At 48.3% G+C, this 20,045-nt stretch overlaps 1 protein-coding gene across 4 annotated transcripts in view; it reads left to right on the plus strand.

Moving 5' to 3' along the window:
* The window catches only part of STUM (stum, mechanosensory transduction mediator homolog), a 75,712-nt gene that overhangs the window by 41,671 nt on the left and 13,996 nt on the right, over positions 1-20,045 (plus strand). For 3 of the 4 annotated variants that reach the window (XM_027564622.1, XM_027564619.1, XM_027564621.1), the window contains exon 2: positions 13,542-13,721. In XM_027564622.1, coding sequence (XP_027420423.1) covers positions 13,542-13,721 — 180 coding nt within the window. Of the gene's footprint in view, positions 1-13,541; positions 13,722-19,203; positions 19,213-20,045 lie in introns of all 4 variants that reach the window. The other variant, XM_027564620.1, reaches the window with a different exon arrangement.

The following is a 20,045-nucleotide window of genomic DNA, read 5'->3' on the forward strand; positions in this document are numbered from 1 at the left end:
GCCCCACAGTGGCTGTAGTCTCGAACCAGGACTGTTACCTGCGGAGGTCTCACTTGTAAACCCCCTTATCCACCCGAAGGCTTCTTCCTGGCTGCCTTTCCTGGAGCTCCTCAATCCTTGAATCCCTCAGTGACTCCTCAGAGTTTGCCTGAGGCCCAGGGAGGAGTACAGAGTGGGTGTCCTAGTCCTTTCTGACTAGGGAGAGGGGAGAGGAGAGGGGCACCGGGTGTGGGGTAGCAGTTGGGGCTGAGGGCAAAGTGGTTCTGGGTACCTCACACCTTCTCTTTACTGGGGGGACAGAAAGCTCACCTGTCCACCCTTCATTATTTTTCTTCCTTGAAATTGATGCTCAGAAAGGTTTAAGTTGTAATAAACTCACTTTCCCATCTCTAATTGGTCAGAGATGGATAGAATGTCTGCTCAGAGCTGCTGACAACAGGAGCACCCCTCGCCCCCCCCACCCCGTTACTGCACTGAAATGATGAGCTTCCAACTTATAAGCCACCTTCTGATGAACTGCTGCCACCTCATTAGGGGTCTTTGTGCTGTCTGGAATGGTGAGAACAATTCATAAAGCCTTTTGCCACAAGTCCAGGATCGATGGGGCAAAGACACTGGCAGATTTTTTTAATGTATTTTTATTTCTGTTGTATTGAGATATAACTGACATACAGTACTGTGTAATGATTTGACTTACACACATCATGAAATGAACATCCATCCTCTCATAAAGAAACAAAATTAAAGAAATAGGAAAAAAATTTCCTTTGTGATGAGAACGCTTAGGATTTATTCTCTCAACAACTTTCATATACAACATGTTGTTGTTGTTTAGTCGCTACGTTGTGTCCAACTCTGCAATCCCATGGACTGCAGCCCACCAGGCTCCTCTGTCCATGGGATTTTCCAGGCAAGAATACTGGAGTGGGTTGCCATTTCCTTCTCTAGGGGATCTTCCTGACCTGGAGATGAAACCTGCTTCTCCTGCATCTCCTGCATTGGCAGGTGGATTTTTTACCACTGAGCCACATGGGAAGCCCCATATATAACATCAGTTCAGTTCAGTTCAGCCGCTCAGTCGTGTCCGACTCTTTGTGACCCCATGAATCACAGCATGTCAGGCCTCCCTGTCCATCACCATCTCCTGGAGTTCACTCAAACTCACATCCATCAAGTCGGTGATGGCATCCAGCCATCTCATCCTCTGTCGTCCCCTTCTCCTCCTGACCCCAATCCCTCCCAACATCAGAGTTTTTCCAATGAGTCAACTCTTCACATGAGGTGGCCAAAGTACTGGAGTTTCAGCTTTAGCATCATTCCTTCCAAAGAAATCCCAGGGCTGATCTCCTTCAGAATGGACTGGTTGGATCTCCTTGCAGTCCAAGGGACTCTCAAGAGTCTCCAACACCACAGTTCAAAAGCATCCATTCTTCGGCGCTCAGCTTTCTTTATAGACCGACTCTCACATCCATACATGACTACCGGAAAAACCATAGCCTTGACTAGATGGACCTTTTTTGGCAAAATAATGTCTCTGCTTTTCAATATGCTACCTAGGTTGGTCATAACTTTCCTTCCAAGGAGTAAGCGTCTTTTAATTTCATGGCTGCAGTCACCATCTGCAGTGATTTTGGAGCCCCAAAAATAAAGTCTGCCACTGTTTCCACTGTTTCCCCATCTATTTCCCATAAAGTGATGGGATCAGATGCCATGATCTTCGTTTTCTGAATGTTGAGCTTTAAGCCAACTTTTTCATTCTCCTCTTTCACTTTCATCAAGAGGCTTTTTAGTTCCTCTTCACTTTCTGCCATAAGGGTGGTGTCATCTGCATATCTGAGGTTATTGATATTTCTCCCAGCAATCTTGATTCCAGCTTGCGCTTCTTCCAACCCAGCATTTCTCATGATGTACTCTGCATATAAGTTAAATAAGCATAGAGCAGGGTTAATTATATTTATCACATTGTACATTGCATCCCTACTACTTATAACTGACTGGAATTTGGTACCTTTTGACTACCTTCATGCAGTTCCACCTTCTCCCACCCTGTCTCTGTAACCACAAATCCCGTCTCTTTTTCTGTGAATGTGTTTGTTTTTGAAGTATAATTGACCTATAACACTATGTTAGTTCCTGTTACACAACATAGTGATTTGATATTTCTTACATTTCAAAATGATCATGGTAAGTCTAGTTACCATCTGTTGCCATATAAAGATATTATATAATTACTGGTTGTATTACCTACAATGTACATTTCATACCAATGACTCACTTATTTTGCAACTGGAAGTTTGTACCTCTTAATGTCCCTCACTTATTTCTCTCCTCCCGCTCTGGCAACCACCAGTTTGTTCTCTGTATTTTTGTCTCTGTCTCTGTTTTATTATGTTTGTTCATTTGTTTTGTTTTTTATATTCTACATATAAGTGAAATCACTCAGCATTTGGCTTTCTCTGACTTATTTTACTTAGCATTAATACCTTCTAGGTTTATTCATTTTGATACAAATGGCAAGATTGCATTCTCTTTTTATAGCTGAGTAGTATTCAATTTATCCATTCCTCATCCATTCATCTATTGGTGGACACCTAGGTTGCTTCTTTACCTTGGCTATTGTAAATAATGCTGCAATGAACATAGACTATATCTTTTCTAATTAGTGTTTTCATTTTCTTCAGATAAATACTCGTAAGTGGAAAATATGGTAGTTTTATTTTTAAGTTTTTGAGGATCTTCCATACTGTCTTTCACAGTGGCTGTATCAATTTGCATTCTCACAAAGAGTTCATGGGCGTTTCCTTTTCTCCACATCCTCACCAGCACTTGCTTTTTTTTTTTTTTTTTCCTGATGATAGCCATTCTGACAGGTTTGAGGTGATATCTCATTGTGGTTTTGATTTGCATTTCCCTGATGGTTAGTGATGTTGAGCATCTTTCCATGTGCCTGTTGGCCATCTGTATATCTTCTTTGGAATTCAATCTGTCCAGGAATTTCCCAGGTAAGAATACTAAAGTGGGTTGCCATTTCCTGACCCAGGGATCGAACCCACATCTCCTGCATTGGCAGGTGGGTTCTTTATCACTGAGCCACCAGGGAAGCCCTACTTTGAAACTATCTTGATTCTGTCTTCCTAGGGCTTTTGTCCAGTTTCCAGTTGAAATGATTGCATAATGATGAAAACTTGATGACTAGACTGGCTGAATTAGAATCTCAGTGTTGTTTGACCCAGGAAGATGTATTTTTTAGTACAATTTCCATTGCTTCTTATGCCACCCCCCATCAGGTTTGAGAAATGGAATCTTATAGAACTGAGTTTGACCCTGAACGTGATCTCCCATTTATCTCACTCTGGCTCTGACTTGGACACAGTTAGCAGTGGGATGTGTTCTGTAAGGTGTGGCTTGTCCTGTCATTAGGCTGTGAAGTCCAGACCAAGGCTTCTCTTACATTTCCTTCTTGAGACTCACACTCCTAGAGGAGTGATGGAGGGCATCCAGGTGTGAGTCTCAGCCACTGATGAGCAGCACATCTTAATGACCACAGAGGCAGCTGCAGGTGATGCCTGGAATCCAACTGGACTGCCTGGCCTTCGTCCCAGGGGAGCACATTTTCTCTGGAGCAGCTGCTTCAGAGGAAAGCTCTACCCTTCTCCCTGTTGTGACCCTCCCCATCCCCCCCTCCCCTGCCTTAAGCTCAGAACCTTCCACTACTCCCTTGTGAGTCAAGAGAAAACCTGAGCCGGAAGGGGCTCGAGAAGGATGATTTCAGCCCTCAGGCTCTGTCCTGATGGGAGACTGCCAGCTCGCGTGTTGCCCTGCTTCTCCTCCTCCTGTCCCCACCACCTCCTCAGGACCCTTTGGGACATCCAGGATGGAAGTGAAAGAGTCCTTCCGCTCCCACTGCCCGTTCCTGGAGCCTCAGCCCTAGCTCCTTGGGGAAGCCAGTGACCTCAGCAGAGCCCTGGTGGCCAGAGGGGGCTGTGACTGCAAAGCCCTCTGGCGTCTTTGCTGTAAGCCTCTGTGGGGTGGGGCCAGGGTCCTCCTCAGGCTTCCCCTGCCCATCTCTCTCCCTTGGGGTCATAGGGACACAGAATGCATATGTCTGCACCTAGGTCCCAGGTGTCTTTCAGCACACTGATTATGGTAGTTGACAGTTCAGTTCATTACCATCATTTTGTGCCAGTTAGTGTTTGGCTGAACCTTGTTGCTGTTTAATCAGTCAATCACGTCTAACTCTTTGTGACCTCATGGACTATAGCCAGCCAGGCTCCTCTGTTCTACGGGATTCTGCAGGCAAGAATACTAGAGTGGGTTGTCATTTCCTTCTCCTGGGAATCTTCCCAACCCATGAATCGAACCTGCATCACCTACATTACACGTGGGTTCTTTACCACTGACCCACCAGGGAAGCCCTGATTGGACCTTGGCCCCCGCCAGAAACATTGTGGCCAGGCCCCTGCCTCTCCTGTGGAGGACAGCTTCCCTGACTCAGCTCTAAGTCTTGTGGGGGATGCTATGGGACAGAGTAAAAGGCAAGAATTGTGGGCTAATTTCCTACAAGGTTGTGTGGTTTTCTGGTTCTCTATCTGAGAGGCCAATCTCTCCACCTATCAGAGAAGGATTCTCAAGCCTGATTGTGTGTTAGAATCAGTTGGGGGAATGTTTCTTTTCTGTTTTCAAACAAGCAGTCCTTGGACCCATCCCTGTGCCTCTGGTGGCCTGGAGGTACCCTGCAATCTGCATTAGTATAAACCTCAGTTCAGTTCAGTTCAGTCACTCAGTTGTGTCTGAACCTTTGCGACCCCATGGACTGCAGCACGCCAGGCTTCCCTGTCCAACACCAACTCCCAGAGCTTGCTCAAACTCATGACCATAGAGTCAATGATGCCATCCAACCATCTCATCCTCTGTCGTCCCCTGCTCCTCTTGCCTTCAATCTTTCCCAGCATCAAGGTCTTTTCCAATGAGTCAGTTCTTCGCGTCATGTGGGCCAAGTGTTTGAGTTTCAGCTTCAGCATCAGTCCTTCCAATGAATATTCAGGACTGATATCCTTTAGGATGGACTGGTTTGATCTCCTTGCAGTCCAAGGGACTCTCAACAGTCTTTTCCAACACCACAGTTCAAAAGCATCAATTCTTCGGGACTCAGCTTTCTTTATAGTCCAACTCTCACATCCATACATGACTACCGGAAAAACCATAGCTTTGACTAGATGGACTTTTGTTGACAAAGTAATGTCTCTGCTTGTTAATATGCTGTCTAGGTTGGTCATAGCTTTTCTTCCCAGGAGTAAACATCTTTTAATTTCATGGCTGCAGTCAACATCTGCAGTGGTTTTGGAGCCCCCCAAAATAAAATCTGTCACTGTTTCCATTGTTTCCCCATCTATTTGCCATGAAGATGGGACTGGATGCCATGATCTTAGTTTTTTGAATGTTGAGTTTTAAGCCAACTTTTTCACTCTCCTCTTTCACTTTCATCAAGAGGCTCTTTAATTTTTCTTCGCTTTCTGCCATAAGGGTGGTGTCATCTGCGTATCTGAGATTATTGATATTTCTCCTGGCAATTTTGATTCCAACTTTTGCTTCATCCAGCCCAGCATTTTGCATGATGTACTCTGCAATTGAAGTTAAATAAGCAGGATGACAATATACAGCCTTGACATACTCCTTTCCCAATTTGGAAATAAATTTCCTAGTTTGAAATACATAAACCTCAGTTGGAGAATTCTAATGTGCAAACCAGTTTGGAAAATCTGCAGTAGATCCCCCTACCCCTCACCTTCTCGAGAACCTTGCTACCCGCATCCTCTGGTCTGGTTATATCCTCATCCTCTCCCTCCCTGCTGGCTTCTCCTCAGCAACCAAACAAGCTTGAGTTTCTCCCAAGGAGAGAGGGGTCCTCTCCCATGTGCTCGAATCCTCACCTCTTTCTCTCCCTGAAACTCTGATGTCCTGCTCCCTGCTCTCAGCCCCTCAGCTTCTCAGACTCTCCCCGAGGCCACTGGTAACTTAATTCATCCCAGGGCCTGCCTGTCCCCACTCCATCTCTGCAGCAGGTGACCCTGTCCACCAGCTCCTCTTCCCTGAGACTCCTCTGTGTCTGGGACACACGCTCTCACCTCTCTCTGATTGGCCCCCCTCTGTCCCCTTTGTGGCCTTGATGTCCCCTGGGTCTTCCCTTGAATTCCACCCCCTCCTGGGTGACCTTATTCACTTTGACGACTTCTGCTACCTGCAGGCGACCCTCCTGAGCCTGTCTCCAGCTCGGCTCTGCTCAGCCCATGAGTACCACCCTCACTGGGGTCCCCACCTGGTCTGTGGCTCCACATTCACCACATAGTGTGGGAAACCAGATACCCAGAGCCAACTGTGCCCCCTTCTCTCTTCTCTGAAATGAACAGGCCCCTCAATCTCCAGGACACCCTGCCCCTCCTCCTGGGGTTCCTTCTCTCCCCTGCACCCACTACCATGCTTCCCTGCCTGCCTCATCTCATCTCACCTCCCAGACTCTGCCTTATCCCTTGTGCCCTGTCCTCCCCTTGGGAGTCACAACCCTGACCTGTGATTCCCCACTGAAACCAGCCTTCCCAGGGGCTGCCTGGTTGCCTGGAAGAGGAAGCCAGGCCCCATAACAAGGCCCTCAGGGCCCCCCCTAGTCTGACAGCTGCCCACCTCCAGCCCCGTTTTTCATCCCTGCCCCGCACACGGCACCCTCAAGGTCCCCTGCCACCCTCTGGGCTTCTGGACGGACATTCTAGGTTGTCTTGGGGATGTTCTTCACCCCCTCCCCTTGACTATTTCCCATTGGCTTTCTATACCTTTCCCCTCATCACATTTGCTTCTGTGAAGTCTTTCCTGATAAACCAAACTTGATTCGTCACTGTTCTTTCTGGAACCCAGTATCCCCACCAGAGCATGAGCTCCCCACAAGGGACCCAGCCAAGTCTCCACCACCAGCCTGCACTCTCTGTTTCAGGGCCTGGCACTGGCTCAGGGTTGGTGCTCATGGAATAACTGGTTGGACTGGTAGGACTAACTGGTTGCTGTTGGGAGTGGGGGCTCTTTCTTTAGCAAGTAAGACTCATTTAAAATAATACCTCTTCATATGCAACTGGAGAAGGAAATGGCAACCCACTCCAGTGTTCTTGCCTGCAGAATCCCAGAGACGGCGGAGCCTGGTGAGCTGCTGTCTATGGGGTCGCACAGAGTCAGACACGACTGAAGCGACTTAGCAGCAGCAGCAGCAGCAGTGCTAAAATCATTTTTTAAATTTCCTGTTGAGTAGATTAAAACGATGTCTGTATATTATAAATCCATTCACTTGATGCTTACCTTCGATAGCATGTGCGGGCATGTGTGCCAAGTCGCTTCAGTTGTGTCCAACTTTGCAACACTATGGACTGTAACCCACCAGGCTCCTCTGTCCATGGGATTCTCCAGGCAAGAATATGGCAGTGGGTTGTCAAGCCCTCCTCCGGGGGATCTTCCCAGCCCAGGGATCCAACCCACATCTCTTGTCTCCTACACTGGCAGGTGGATTCTTTACCACTAGTGCCACCTGGGAAACCCTTCTGTGGCATATATTACCTTATATGGCAAAAGGGATGACATCACTGACTTGGTGGACGTGAGTCTGAGCAAACTCCAGGAGATGATGAAGGACAGGGCAGCCTGGTGTGCTGGCAGCCCATGGGGGTCGCAAAGTGTTGGACATGACTGAGTGACTGAACAAAAACAACAAATGGCTAAAGGGACCTATCACCACTGTTTCCTAGTAAATGAAATTATTTATCCAAATTAACAACTAATTTGTAATTTATCCAGATTGATGCAACTGCAGGTAATATATGTACCTATTGTACAGGTTGGTATGTGACTAATGTGCTTTTATTTTTATACATGTCTTAGTTTGTCAATGTGGGTAAAAGAATAGTGCCCGAAAGTCCCTCCCACACCACACGCATGTTGTCAGCCCAGCTTCCCCAGCAGGTAAGCCTTCCTCTTTGCTGATGTTTCCTGTCCCCAGAGCAGCAGGCTGGCTAGGTCTCCCTGCCTCCCTGGCAAGCAACTAGATGCATGAAGAGGCTCACTGGCCTCTAATCAGTTTGGTAATTCTGGTGATATGCTGTTTTTGGGCAGAGGATGGGTTAGTTAACTAAGAATCTCTGAGTTCAGGGGTTTCCTTATGCTCAAATTTTTCATATCAGCTACATGTTAGCCTGAGCCATATGAAATTGCTGTTATTCAGCTACTCTGACCTACCAAGATGGCGATTTCTTATGGTTCAGTCTAGTAAGAACTTGTTCCCATTTCCTAGGCAGGATGACCATGGCGAGGCCACAGCTACAAAGAGACAGGGGGTCACAGAACCTCAGCCAGATCCCACTGAGTCAGGACACTGTTGGCCAGAGTCAGGGCACCGTCTGTGTCTGTGAAGGACATTGGCCTGGGCAGGGGTGGGGGAATGTGGAAAGGTTCAAGAATATTTTGAAAATCATTAAGGATGAAGTTTCTTTCCTTTTTCCCTCCAATTCTTTTTATTGTAGTAAACTACACAGAATGTGAAATTTGTCGTCTTATCCGTTCTTAAGTGCACAATTCATGGGCATGAAGCACATTCAAATTGCTGTGCACCCATCACCACCATCTGTCTCCAGAACTCTTTCATCTTACAATACTGAGGCTGTACACATTAAACAATAGCTCCTCGTAACCTCCTCCCCCCAGACCTTGGCAACCAGCATCCTATTTCCTATTCCTATGATTCTGACTACTCTAGGTAACTCATATAAGTGAAATAATACATTTGGTTTTTTGTAACTGGCTTATTTCACTTAACGTAATGTCATCAGGGCTCATCTGTGTTGTAGCACGTGTCAGAATTTCCTCCCTTTTTAAGGATGTATACTATTCCATGATATGTACAGATCCTATTTTGCTTGTCCATTCATCCATCTATAGACACTTGGGTTGCCTCCATGTTTCAGCTATTGTGAATAATACTGCAATGAACATAGGCATACTAATATCTCTTTGAGACCTTACTTTCAATTCTTTTGGGTATATACCCAGAAGTAGAATTCCTGGATTATATGGCAACTCTATTTTTAATTTTATTGAGGAAGGGCCATACTGTTTTCCTTAATTTTTAATGTAAGGCTGAAACACCCTAGACTGAAAAGAGCTCAGGTTTCCGCTCTGGACAAATCTGGGTTTAAATCTGGGCTCTAGTCTGTGGACAAGTCATTTAGCCTCTTTGATCTTTGGTCTCCCCATCTGTAAAGTGGGGATAATGATAACCATCATGAACTGTCATAAGAATTAGAGGCAGTGTGAGTAGGAGAGGGTGGTCAGATCAGATCAGATCAGATCAGTCACTCAGTCGTGTCTGACTCTGCAACCCCATGAATCGCAGCATGCCAGGCCTCCCTGTCCATCACCAACTCCCGGAGTTCACTCAGACTCATGTCCATCGAGTCAGTGATGCCATCCAGCCATCTCATCCTCTGTCGTCCCCTTCTCCTCTTGCCCCCAATCCCTCCCAACATTAGAGTCTTTTCCAATGAGTCAACTCTTCGCATGAGGTGGCCAAAGTACTGGAGTTTCAGCTTTAGCATCATTCCTTCCAAAGAAATCCCAGGGCTGATCTCCTTGCAGTCCAAGGGACTCTCAAGAGTCTTCTCCAACACCACAGTTCAAAAGCATCAATTCTTCGGTGCTCAGCCTTCTTCACAGTCCAACTCTCACATCCATACATGACCACTGGAAAAACCATAGCCTTGACTAGACGAACCTTTGTTGGCAAAGTAATGTCTCTGCTTTTGAATATGCTGTCTAGGTTGGTCATAACTTTCTTTCCAAGGAGTAAGCGTCTTTTAATTTCATGGCTGCAGTCACCATCTGTAGTGATTTTGGAGAAAAATAAAGTCTGACACTGTTTCCACTGTTTCCCCATCTATTTCCCATGAAGTGATGGGACCAGATGCCATGATCTTCGTTTTCTGAATGTTGAGCTTTAAGCCAACTTTTTCACTCTCCACTTTCACTTTCATCAAGAGGCTTTTGAGTTCCTCTTCACTTTCTGCCATAAGGGTGGTGTCATCTGCATATCTGAGGTTATTGATATTTCTCTCGGCAGTCTTGATTCCAGCTTGTGCTTCTTCCAGCCCAGCGTTTCTCATGATGTACTCTGCATATAAGTTAAATAAACAGGGTGACAATATACAGCTTTGATGAACTCCTTTTCCTATTTGGTACCAGTCTGTTGTTTCATGTCCAGTTCTAACTGTTGCTTCCTGACCTGCATACAAATTTCTCAAGAGGCAGATCAGGTGGTCTGGTATTCCCATCTCTTTCAGAATTTTCCACAGTTTATTGTGATCCACACAGTCAAAGGCTTTGGCATAGTCAATAAAGCAGAAATAGATGTTTTTCTGGAACTCTCTTGCTTTTTCCATGATCCAGCAGATGTTGGCAATTTGATCTCTGGTTCCTCTGCCTTTTCTAAAACCAGCTTGAACATCAGGAAGTTCATGGTTCACATATTGCTGAAGCCTGGCTTGGAGAATTTTGAGCATTACTTTACTAGTGTGTGAGATGAGTGCAATTGTGCAGTAGTTTGAGCATTCTTTGGCATTGCCTTTCTTTGGGATTGGAATGAAAACTGACCTTTTCCAGTCCTGTGGCCACTGCTGAGTTTTCCAAATTTGCTGGCATATTGAGTGCAGCACTTTCACAGCATCATCTTTCAGGATTTGGAAGAGCTCAACTGGAATTCCATCACCTCCACTAGCTTTGTTCGTAGTGATGCTTTCTAAGGCCCACTTGACTTCACATTCCAGGATGTCTAGCTCTAGGTCAGTGATCATGCCATCGTGATTATCTTGGTCGTGAAGATCTTTTTTGTACAGTTCTTCTGTGTATTCTTGCCATCTCTTCTTAATATCTTCTGTTTCTGTTAGGACCATACCATTTCTGTCCTTTATCGAGCTCATCTTTGCATGAAATGTTCCTTTGGTATCTCTGATTTTCTTGAAGAGATCTCTAGTCTTTCCCATTCTGTTGTTTTCCTCTATTTCTTTGCACTGATCACTGAAGAAGGCTTTCTTATCTCTTCTTGCTATTCTTTGGAACTCTGCATTCAGATGTTTGTATCTTTCCTTTTCTCCTTTGCTTTTCGCTTCTCTTCTTTTCACAGCTATTTGTAAGGCCTCCCCAGACAGCCATTTTGCTTCTTTGCATTTCTTTTCCATGGGGATGGTCCCTGGAGAGGGTGGTAGTGTGTTGTAATGCACTATAGGGATGCGGTAAGTGGCACCTGTGTTAATTTTACTTAGTATTTCCCCCACATGCTCCTGTTCATCTTCTACCATCTTTCCGCTTTGGCTGTGTTTTTTAAATGGTATCATCTAGTGTTTATCTCATGCCTCACAGCATGATACATAAGCAGAGGCAGTGGATGGTGACATATACATTCTAATGGTCCCTATGTCCTATTTCCTTCCATGTCTGCTACTAAGCCCTGAATTCATGTCCCTATCATTTTTCAGTTCTCCTTTCTCCAAGTTTGTCTTTCTCATCAGACAGTGGTGGGGTCAATGCCTACCCATGCGTGAGAACTTGGACAAGATACTTAATCCTCTTTTTAAAATTAATTAATTAATTTATTTTTGGCTGTGCTGGGTCTCTCTGAGATACTTAATTCTTGACTCTGAGTGTATGTGTGCACTTTAAAATGTAGGTTTTGTTATTATTAATAGTGAGCTATGGTGAGGCCAACAGATCAGGAAATGACAGCCATTGAAAAGGTAGTTTGTTACTCGCAGTTCCTAAGAGGAGAGGGCATACCACACTTTGGAGGTGCACATGTGGAAGGATCAGGGTCCATTAGGAGGCAGAGGAAGTTAGGGGGAGACATGGGTGGGAGCCTTTGCTGTGATTTCCATGGGAAGGAATGTCAAGACAGGTCAAGCAGGCTTAGGATGGGCTAGTGCTCCCCAGGGTGTCAGGACTGCCTGAGCTGTCTGGTGCCTGGCTCTGAGTGATTAGGGCAGAAGAGAGTGACCCAGAGGGTGAGAGTCTATAAAAGAGCAGTCTGGGTGTGCATTCTCGATTGTTTGTCTTGCATAAGAAAGTCATTTGCTATCCCTAGGAACTGGCTAGCCCTGGGAGGGGGATCTCTACAGAGTCAGCAAGTCTCCAGATACCAAAGCATCAGAAACACCAGGTTAATGCAATATGTAAGATAGTATGATAGACAGAATGATGCCCACCCCCAGAGATGTCCATATCCTGATCCCAGAACCTGCAAAGATGCTACCTTACATAAAAAGGAACGACTTTTCAGATGTGACTAATTTAAGGATCTTAAAAATATGGGGCTTACCCTGGATTATCCAGTGGGCCCAGGATAATCAGAAGGGTCCCTATAAGAGGGAGACAGGGGGATCATAGTCAGAGGGAGAGGATGTAAGGATGGAAGCTGAGGTCTGAGAGGAGAGAAGATGTTCAGCTCCTGGCTTTGATGACGAAGGAAGGGGCCATCAGCCAAGGAATGTGGGCAACCTTGAGAAACTGGAAAAGGCAAGGAAACCATTGTCCCCCAGAGCCTCCAGAAAGGAGCCAGCCCCAAGGACCCATTTCAGACTTCTGACCTCCAGCACTGGAGGAAGGGCCATACTGTTTTCCTTAATTGTTGCTTTAATTGTGTTGCTTTAAGTCACTAAGTTTGCAGTAACTTGTTACAGCAGCCATAGGGAACTTACACAGATAGGAGGAACGCCAACTAACCTGCAGGGTTGTTATGGGGCTCAGAGCCTGTGTAGAGAAGAGCCTGGCTTGAGAAAAGTGTCAATAAAAATGTAGTGATATTATTAATACCTGCAGGGCTCTGGGAAGTTTGGGATGAAGTAAGGACCACAGACACACCCACCACGTTGCTTTGTGCCTTGTGGCTGCTCAGAAAATCTCGGGGTCTCTGTCCCTCCTCTTACAGGTCTGGGGTGTCTGGGAGAGCCCCTTGAAGGAAGGGTTCTGGGAGATGCACCCTGGCCTGAGCTTACTCCCCTCTGCAGGCACCGTGGTCAGTGTGTGTGCTGGGGGTCATTTCCTGAATTTACCCTCTGGGTGGCTTCCCTGTCCCTTCAACGACTCCAGCTCCTACCTCTGAACTCTTAGGCCCTAAGGAGCTTTGCCACACGAGGTTGGCGTCCTTTCTACCTGCTGCCTGTTGTCCTTTCAAGTGGCTGCATTGTTGCTCCTTAATGGCAGGAATGGATTGTTAGGTGACATCTGTGTTCCCCTGAGGCCTCAGGACTGTGCTGGGTCCTTGGCCGCCCAGGGCTGTGCCTCCTCCAGGCTGGTACATTGGCATTTCTAGCATGGGCGCCAGTGGTCTGAGCAGCAAAGTGCTGGACCTGAGTTGTTCCTCTCGGAGCTCCTGGAGGGCGAGCCACTGGGCCCCAGCTCATGATGGGCACACGTGCCGCTGCGTCTCCCAGCGCCCTCCAAAGGCTGTCCCCTCCGGCCTCTCACAGGGACGTTCGTCTCGGCCTTCACCGTGCTGTGTGGCGCCCGCACGGACCTCCCGGACAGGCACGTGTGCTGTGTCTTCTGGCTGAACATCGCCGCAGCCCTCATCCAGATCCTCACAGCCATCGTCATGGTGGGCTGGATCATGAGCATCTTCTGGGGCATGGACATGGTCATCCTCGCCAGTGAGTAGCTGTGGGGCTGGGGCTGGGCCGGGATGAGGGGAGCAGGGCTGGAGGAGGGGTGGGGGCCAGGATGGGCCGGGAGTTTGTTTGTGATCCTGTTGGGGGTCAGGTGGGGGCTTTGCAGGGAGATCTGCACAGCTGGGCCTGCTCCTCCTCCAGGGGCTCCCTGGTGTCCCTGGCCGCCTGGCCTGGGGGACTCTCCCCGCATGCCCAGCCCTGGGGCCTGCAGGGTATCACGAGAGCACCAGTCAGGGACCTGAGCCAGAGGCATGAATAAGGAAGGGAGAGAGCACCTGTTTAGCTCAGACACACCAGGCATCACGTTTGTCAAGGAAACAGCTGGGTTGATAACACCGGGGTAGCAAGGTGTGGCCCTCGTGAGCTCAGTCCCTTGTGCCTCCATCATGCCATTTCCAGAAAGAAGGAAAAGCCCACCGGGCATACTTGTGCTCAGGAAACCCTGTAACTGCTTTTTATTTAACAGCCAGAGCCCCATAATTTCAACTTCTTTTAAAGTAAGTTCTTTGTTCCTTGGTGCTGAAGCCTTCCTCTTCCTGATTTGTATTCAGCGGACCTTCACCAGTCACTTAACACAAACTTGATCCCGACACAAAACTGCCGAAGAAGACTTGATTAACATTTTAAAAATAACCCGGCGAGATCTTAAGACAGACACCTATTTTAAGCAGCCGCGCTCCTCACCCTGTGCCCCCCGTGCCCCCGTGCACGTCCCTGTATTGTCACACGTTCTGTCTACCTCATTAGGCCGAAGCTCCTCACTCACACGGAGCACATCCTCACAGGCCCTTTGCCCTTCTCCCCACACCCCACGCAGAGAAGGCAATGGCACCCCACTCCAGTACTCTTGCCTGGAAAATCCCATGGACGGAGGAGCCTGGTAGGCTGCAGTCCATGGGGTTGTGAAGAGTCGGACACGACTGAGCGACTTCACTTTCACTTTTCACTTTCATGCATTGGAGAAGGAAATGGCAACCCACTCCAGTGTTCTTGCCTGGAGAATCCCAGGGACGGGGGAGCCTGGTGAGCTGCCGTCTATGGGGTCACACAGAATCGGACACGACTGAAGCGACTTAGCAGCAGCAGCAGTAGCAGCACACCCCACGCTCCTCCTGTGCCCCACACCTGACAAGACCATTTGCAGGTGGAGTGCCTGTGCCAGAGGTGAGCTGTGTCAGGGAAGAAGAGCGGGGGCAAGAGGGGAAGCCCAAGGGTCAGGGGGCTCTAGAATGATCTAGAATGATTCCTAGTTGACTCAGTCTGAGTTCAGAATCCTGTGAGCATCCAAGACCCAAGGCTCACTCAGATACCAGGGCCCAGCAAGGTTAGGGTCAGTGACCAATCAAACCACCAGGCCAGAGAAAAGGCAGGTCCCTGAGCCTAAGCGAGCCCAGCAGGGCCGGTGGGTTGGTTAGACAGGCTGGTGGAAGCGGCTCCTTTCCCTGCCGGGGTGCTGGACTGCCAGGGCATCTCAGAATTAGAGCCAGGAGACAGGGGTGGCCAGAGAATGGGGAGGGGAACACTGGGGGGAGCTGAGGAACAGTTGGATGGTGTCCAGTCCCTCCTGGGACAGCTGGTCCCAGGGCAGGGGCTGCCCGTCAGCAAGGGGGTCAGAGAGCCTGCAGAGCAGGCAGAGACCGAGGCATGTGCATCCAGCCCCCTCAGGGGAGCCCCGCCCCGGGAAAGGTCCACGGACCATTTCCATTTGTGGGGAGTGGGCAGAGCATCGCTGATAAGACAGACATGCTGCCAGTCATCCTGTGAGTCTGGAGAAGCCAAGTCTGACCATTTCCCAGAGGGAGTTTGGTGCTTCTCTGAGAGGCCTGTTCCCAGCTGGAACCTGGAAGGGGCCCTCTGCTCTCAGAGGCTTCCTCAGTGGCTGATGGAAAGCCTGGGAAGGCTGCCCCATCTCTGCCCAGTATGAGCCCCAGGCCCCTCTTACTGAGTCATCTCCTCGTCACACAGGTGTTGGGCCAGGCCCTGGGGCATGTTAGTGAGGAGACTTTCTGTTATAGCGGCACAAAGCTGTGTCGCAATAAATGTGTTGATGCCTAGCCTGATGCCTAGAGCTTTCTGGTATTCTCTTTCTGGGTGACGCTTGATATCAGACCCCACAGGGTCTGTATCTTAGAGATAGCTTCAAGAACTCCCCTTCATCACCTCCTAGAGGAGGACACAGAGACCCGAGAAGGCAGATGGGAACCTATCGCTTCCTCACTTTCCGCCACCCTAGCTGTTAACTCCGCATCAACCGCTCTCTCATGGCTGGTGTGGGGGCTGTAGCTGGGCTGCAGGCTACTCAAGTGCTGGAACCCACCACCCCTCCTTTCCTGCCCCCTCCTCCCAGCCCACACCTTCACGGTGGGTCACCTCCTTGGTTTCAGGAGTGCTGTATTTGTGTCAGACTTTTTAGAACACTGTTTGAGAAATAGACTTGAGGGCTGCACCAGAAAACCCACCACACCTCACTGCTACCCACTTATCCCACCTAGGCACCAGACTCGCTCATCCGTGTCAGCAATGGTGCCTTTGCCCCTTTCTCCAGAAAGTAAACCCACCTGCAAAGGATCAATAATTGCCACGGTTGAGATGGTGCTGTGGGCTGAGATCACCCCAAGCAACAATGGAGTGTGCATGTCTTAGGAACACTACATTGAAAAGAATTGTCACAATGGACTGTCCTAGCACGATGTCTGGAGAAGGCAATGGCACCCCACTCCAGTACTCTTGCCTGGAAAATCCCATGGACGGAGGAGCCTGGTGGGCCGAAGTCCATGGGGTCGCTAAGAGTCAGACAAGACTCAGCGACTTCACTTTCACTTTTCACTTTCATGCATTGGAGAAGGAAATGGCAACCCACTCCAGTGTTCTTGCCTGGGGAATCCCAGGGACAGGGGAGCCTTGTGGGCTGCTGTCTATGGGGTCGCACAGAGTCGGACATGACTGAAGCGACTTAGCAGCAGCACAATGTCTGCCCTCGTAGATAGCTGGATAAGGGGCTGTTGTTTCTCGTGTCACTCCAACCTCTTCCTGTAAAAATGAAGGAGACTTTCCAATTGTAACAACACAGGGTAATTTTTTTTACCTAGCATTACGTGAGTGTCACCAAGAAACGTACCATGGGGAAGAATAGATTGGGAGTTTGGAATTGACATGTACATACTACTAGATTTAAAATAGATTACCAACAAGGACCTACTATAAAGAATTTATTAATTAATTAAAACAATAACAACAAAAGAAACATACCATCAAGAAAAACCTCCTAAGGGGGAAATCAGAGAACTCTAAATCAAAGTTAAAATCAGGAACTCGCAAGGCTGCTGCTCTGCTTATATGAATAAAAATAATCAGTAAGTTAACGATAGTCTGTACTGGTGTGGCGGAGAAGGCAATGGCACCCCACTCCAGTACTCTTGCCTGGAAAATCTCATGGATGGAGGAGCCTGGTGGGCTGCAGTCCATGGGGTCGCTAAGAGTCGGACTCGACTGAGCGACTTCACTTTCACTTTTCACTTTCATGCATTGGAGAAGGAAATGGCAACCCACTCCAGTGTTCTTGCCTGGAGAATCCCAGGGACGGGGAGCCTGATGGGCTGCCGTCTCTGGGGTCGCACAGAGTCGGACACGACTGAAGCGACTTAGCAGCAGCAGCAGCAGTACTGGTGTGGGTCAATAAATATTTGGTAATTGTACAGGAGCCTTTTTCAGCTATAACCAACCTAGATAGAATATTGAAAAGCAGAGACACTACTTTGCCAATAAAGGTCCGTCTAGTCAAGGCTATGGTTTTTCCAGTGGTCATGTATGGATGTGAGAGTTGGACTGTGAAGAAAGCTGAGCGCCAAAGAATTGATGCTTTTGAACTGTGGTGTTGGAGAAGACTCTTGAAAGTCCCTTGGACTGCAAGGAGATCCAACCAGTCCATTCTGAAGGAGATCAGCCCTGGGTGTTCATTGGAAGGACTGATGCTAAAGCTGAAACTCCAGTACTCTGGCCACCTCATGCGAAGAGTTGACTCATTGGAAAAGACTCTGATGCTGGGAGGGATTGGGGGCAGGAGGGAAAGGGGACAACAGAGGATGAGATGACTGGATGGCATCACCAACTTGATGGACATGAGTTTGAGTGAACTCCAGGAGATGGTGATGGACAGGGAGGCCTGACATGCTGCGATTCATGGGGTCACAAAGAGTCGGACACGACTGAGCGACTGAACTGAACTGACTGACCCTTGGCAGACATTGCTAATCTATCTTGACACTTTCTGATGAATAGTCTTACCCGTTTTCAATACAGGGCTTCAGGCAGTCACTACTAATGGGTCCAAGATGTCTACAAGATAAAAGTCTGTTTGCCATTCCCTGCCTGAGTCTTTCCCAAAGCATTAGGTTTTATATATGTGACTCCTGTCCACATAAAAGGTGAACCCCATGGCTTAGATAGGGGCCAGGATGGGTCACTTCAACATCTTTAGGTTGTCACAGTCAAACCTGTCCTGTAGCTGTCCCTCCTTGGAGCCATCCAGAATTCGTCTTGAGGCAAAGATGGGTTGGGGGAAGAAAAGTGAGGAGCAGAAGGTGAGCAGAAGAGCGACCTTGGCTGAGATTCGGAGGGAAGAGGAGAGAGCTTCTTGGCGGTGTCTCATGGAGAGTGACCACCCCAGGGAGGGGAGAATGCTCTGCACTCCTGAGCCGAAGCCCACACACCCTCTGGGGCTGCCCACTGGCCACAGTGGCTGGTCACTGTGAATGCAGACTGCAGACCCCTTCCATCTCCCAATCCCCAGCATGCAGCCTCTCCCTTTTTATGTTTCAGGCAGTCTCTCTGTTACCGACCAGGGTTCTTGGCCTCCTTAATCAGTAGAGACTGATAGGAAGCCAGATGAGAAATCAGGCAAGGTTTATTGGGGGCCCCTGTTGCAGTAGAGGGGAGTGAGAACAAGTAACAGGTTCCCTTGGTCGCTCCCTGAGCAGAACGGTGAACTGATTCCTTATATGGGGTGAAGGAAGGGGCAGGTCCAGGGGTCTGACTGGAGGGGTGCCTTAGGTGGTGCTGTGTGCTGGGGACATGCATGACACCCTGCTTTTGCTCCAGGCGCTTCAGAAGTGACAGTTGGTTCTTTTGGTCTTTTTGTATCTTCTTGTCCATAATTTGCCCCTACTGCTCATGCACATGCATGCAGTTATTTTTGATCCGTCATAGTTCCATGGATAGAGGAGCCCGGTGGGCTACAGTCCATGGGGTCACAAAGAGTCGGACACAACTGAGTGACTTCACGACGATGAGTTTCTTTGTATTTTGTTGCTCAGAGAGGGTTTGTCCGGGTGCAAGCACTGCAGCAAAGGGTCCCAGGTGCCAGGTCCCAGCTGGTCTCATGTCTGGCTTCTCTTTTTAGACTGTTTTCTCTTTCTCTTTTTCTCCTCTTCCTCATGCTGCCTCATATTCCTGTGTTTCTCCGAAGTTTCTCAAGGTGAGTCTGTTGGGGTGTGCACAGTTCTCATGCCTGGGCTTCCTGGACCCTCCCCTTCACTGCCCTTACCCTACCCCACGCTGCTCCCCTACCCGTCCCCCGCCTACCCCCCACTTCCTGCACACAAACACCCCGTTTCCAGTTGGCCAACAAGCTTCTATTTTTAGTTTTTTATTTTGGAAAATGTTTAAACATAGACACAAATAGAAGGCCTAGTATAGCGAGTCTCTAAACGCCTAGACCAGCTTCAGCCATCCTCCACTCACGGCCGCTCTGTTTTCTTCTATTACTGCCTGCATCTGCCTCCACCCCCAACACCTTAACTTGATAAGTAACCTGGTAAATAAAGGGAGAAAAAAAAACAAACGCAAGTCCACTGATGCTCCTCTGTGGGCTGACTTACCAGCTAATAGGGGTAACTACTCGGCAAACCCAGATGACAATTTCACCCTTAAATATCCCAGTAGATGTCTTAAAAAATAAAGGAACCGCAGTACCTTTTCATGCTCAAATAAACTAGCATCAGTTCCTTAACATCAACAGTGATCAAGTTTTTCTCATGTCCTCATAGTCACCACCAAGCCTTTAAAGGCTCGAAGCCAGCGGTCACCTTGGCCTGTGTCACAGGTTCACAGGTGTCCAACTGATGGAGCACGCCGGCCTGGCTCCTCCCTTCTGTATGCTGTCTTCCTTTTCTCTTCCTTCCTCCTCTCCATCCACACGTACCAGATGCCCATCACTTGGGGAAGTCTTCCTGGCACCTTCTCCCAAGGCGCCGCGTTAAGAAATGGCAGCAGGCCAGTCTGCCGGGGCCACGTTTGTGCAGTGGCTTC

Source organism: Bos indicus x Bos taurus, chromosome 16 (assembly GCF_003369695.1).
Source record: "Bos indicus x Bos taurus breed Angus x Brahman F1 hybrid chromosome 16, Bos_hybrid_MaternalHap_v2.0, whole genome shotgun sequence".
NCBI lineage: Eukaryota > Metazoa > Chordata > Mammalia > Artiodactyla > Bovidae > Bos > Bos indicus x Bos taurus.